The following is a 3,550-nucleotide window of genomic DNA, read 5'->3' as shown; positions in this document are numbered from 1 at the left end:
GAGTTATTAGCTACATAAGCGCTCAAATTCCTTCATCGTTACTGCCCTGCCTTCTATGATCAAACTTTGGCACATTTAGGTTATGATCAAACTTTGGCACATTTAGGTTTTGATCTGAGGCCATCCTGGTTTGCAGGACCCAACACAAGTATTCATCTTTAAACTATACCCCAACCCAACTTGCTCTGGCCTCGGGTCCTCCCGCATCTCTTCCTCAGTAAGCAGACCATGAAAGCAGGGGGTATCCGCTTGGGACTAATAGAAAGCAGCATATCTATTTTGTCCCTCTTGGCCGAACCCGCCTAAAAAAGAAAAATAGTTCAAGGGAGGTTGTGTCGGAGACATCTTTATCTGAAGAGGAGGCTTCGTCGTTCGGCTCCTCATAATTTTTTTTAGGATCGGCCAGCTCATCCTCAGAATCTGAAAAGAAAACAGAGATAAAACAGATTTCTTTCAATGACATATCCAATAAGACTGAATAGGATGTCTCATTCGCATCAATTTCAGCAGAGGCTTCCATATACTAGCATTTCTCATTCAGGCCCAAGCTAAGAGAAAGCGACAAAAAAGCGGAAGGACCGGCAAAGGCTGCTAAAATAATATACTTTGCAGTAATCAAAATCAAATCGAGCATTTTAATCATACATTTAACAATAATAATGAAAAAGAAAAAAAAACTAACAATAATGATGATGAAAAAAAAAAAAGTTTTAGGCAAGGTTCATCATTCCATCATGGAATGCCATCAAGTGTTCCTCCGAAACACACTGCGTCATCAAACGGGCACCGTGCTTTGTGGCGGATGGCTTGATAAGGATGCAAGTAGCTATGCTATCAGAATTCGTCAATGGGACAACATGCACCGGCGATCCCCATCCATAGTCCACCTCGGAGAACCCCAGGTGGGTCCAGTCCGAAACCAGCAACGAATCATAGGCCGTCGTCAACTTATATGGGTCCTCCTTTAGCTCTCCCTTAGCCCACTTGGAAAATTCCACAGGAAGCCTCTTCTTAGCATCTTTAATCAACTTCACGATCTCAATTATTGGGGACTGCAAGATTTTCCCACTTGTAGTGGTGACGTTCATGATGTAGTAGCAATTCCCGTAGTAACCCCCTTGGGAGGGCAGCAATTGGTGCAGCAATGGGCGAGCATTCATGGCGAAATAAAGATGGACATTGGACTCGGGCTCGAACCTAATCGCCTGCGTCCGGCTCTGCCAAGCCTTTGCGATTAGGACTTCGAAAGCCGAGCATCTCTGACCTGTTTGCTCCATGAATTGGTTCTTTAGATGGTTGATGTACTCCAAGGAGACATCCATTACTAGATACTGGAGGCGGACGTCGGAGGGGGAAAGTTCAGGGGCCGACTTCAATTTTGGGGGATCAGGGATGGCGTCCCGGCTCCAAACCGGCTCCACGGTTGGCCCCGCGAGGCCTTTGGAGAAGTCTGCAACCGCTGCGACGAATTGTGCTGCTCCCGGGCCGTCCGCGATGGCATGACTGAATCTGAGGCCGACCACGAATCCACCGCAAATGAACTCCGTGACCTGGATTTATTGGAAATTTGAGTTGGAAGTTGTTTGCAATGGCTGAAATGTTAGTTTATTGTATGGATATTGCATCATGCTACTAGAAAAAGTTCTTAAAAACTAAGAGCATCTTAGAAGCCCAGAGGCTGCAGACTGGCCTCGTACATGACATGACCAACCACCCTGAAGGCACTTTTTAAATTAAAAATATCGTACATGACATGATCAACCACTCACTCTTTTAAATTAAAAATAATAAACTGCATGGTGTGCTCCAAAATATACCATATTTTAATATTTTTTTATAAATATATCATCTATTTCAAAAAAAATAATAATAATAATAACATCTTGGAGCACGACCCGTCTGAATTTAATTTAAGTCTTTCAAGAATGGAAAATTATTAGTTAGGCTAGGTTTACCGTAGACTACTGATAAATTTATTGCAGCCATCACACGTAAGAAAGAAGAGGAGGAGGAAAAAGTGGCATTCTAGATTACTAGGCCGTCCAAGGTGACGCTCGGATGCTCGCACGTAGATTTTTCATAAAGGGCAAAAACCTAATTAAGCACATAGATTGTCAAAAACGAGTAAAAGATATATATTATAATTCACGCATCATTTTCAGGATCTACTTTAAATCACATCACCCATCGTCAACGACGGGTGATTGAATTGGACCACTCCCTTTGGAGGACTCCAACTTGGACGTCCATCCGTCGAGACACGGAAATGATCAATTGATCTGGGTGGCGGTGGTACAGCTCTAGAATGGTCTGCCAGCTTGTGGCTTTGAAAAGAGTACTTTCCCATGTGCAACTCAATTATTTCTCTGGGTGGTTGGCAGAACACTGGCCTTTTTCTGCTTGTCGGCAGCACCGATCTGAGTAAAATACTTTGTTAGCTGGAGAACACTCTTCCATCCGTATATGCCTGGTGATCTACAGCTCTAGCTAGAAATATATCTAATGGTTTGCACCAGTGACTTCAAGACATGGGAATTCTCGCTTGAAGCTGCAAAGTCTCGGTTTCCCACTTGATTGCAAGCGGAAAGCAGGAGGGGGGAAGGTCACAGAACTTGGTTTCAATTCAAGGAATTCCGTTCGTCCTGAATCGGGATAACCTATTTGCATCGGTTAATGAAACAAAACCAGGCAGAAAACTTTTTTTTAAAAAAAAAGACTCTGTTTAACTATTTGGTGAGAGAGAGAGAGAGAGAGAGAGGGAGAAGGGGGACAAAAAAAGAAGGTACCTGAACGAGCAAAAGCAATTCCTCTTCTTGAGATGGGTCTAGCTTGGGCCGGGGATGAGGCAGGAGCTCATCCTTGGATATAATCAAAGGGTGTTCCAAATAATCCACGTCCTCGAGGCTGCAGTTGGCCGATGCCTCCATGAACCAGACTCCATCACCGGTGCATGAAACCTGGAGCTCCCCGCGGTCCGACACCACGAGCCGGCCGGCGAGAGGGTAGTAGGGGACCAATGCCTTGGCCAGCGCCCGCTTGATGACCGTCGCCGGTTCGTGCCCTTCCTTGAATACATGCAGTGACTCGATGAGGGCTCGCTGCGTCGGGTATCGGTCGAGCCACGAGAGGCGGAGGATGCCGGTGGGAGTCGGCTCGGAGGGGACTACCAGGTTCTGGGAGAGCCTGTTCACAGAGATGGTCATGGTGATCAAACGGGTGGTGAGGTATGCTAGTTGTTTCTGCGAAGCAAATCTGTGAGTTGCTTTGGAAAAGGGTTACGGGGAACAGGGATGGAGGAGGAGAATTTATAGGGCCGATTGCTTTAGGTGTTCTCCTCTCTCTTCCTTTACTCCCTTGGCACTAGTGTGAAATCTTGGGGGAAGAGAATGGATACTAGCTTCATTTTATGTTTTGTTGTTCCGTTAAGCATGCGGTCTTCTCTCCACCTACGTTTGTCAATATTTTGGTTAGTGTGAATGTGTGGCCCGTAAAGGCCCACCTACCTGTACAGTAGTTAGCTTTTTTTTTTTTAATCGTTTTGCGACACGTT

At 45.4% G+C, this 3,550-nt stretch overlaps 1 protein-coding gene across 1 annotated transcript; it reads right to left on the bottom strand.

The window, feature by feature from the left end:
• Window positions 1-572: 572 nt before the first annotated feature.
• LOC103720853 (acyl transferase 7-like) lies at window positions 573-3,550 on the bottom strand. Its single transcript, XM_008810796.4, has 2 exons — window positions 2,787-3,550; window positions 573-1,550 (listed from the first exon to the last, which is right to left on the bottom strand). Exons 1-2 carry the CDS (start codon window positions 3,201-3,203, stop codon window positions 711-713), a joined length of 1,257 nt encoding a protein of 418 aa, XP_008809018.1. The 5' UTR covers window positions 3,204-3,550; the 3' UTR covers window positions 573-710.

This window comes from Phoenix dactylifera, chromosome 8, assembly GCF_009389715.1.
Source record: "Phoenix dactylifera cultivar Barhee BC4 chromosome 8, palm_55x_up_171113_PBpolish2nd_filt_p, whole genome shotgun sequence".
NCBI lineage: Eukaryota > Viridiplantae > Streptophyta > Magnoliopsida > Arecales > Arecaceae > Phoenix > Phoenix dactylifera.
The sequence above is the reverse complement of the archived record's forward strand: the minus strand, read 5'-3'. Positions and strand labels throughout refer to the sequence as shown.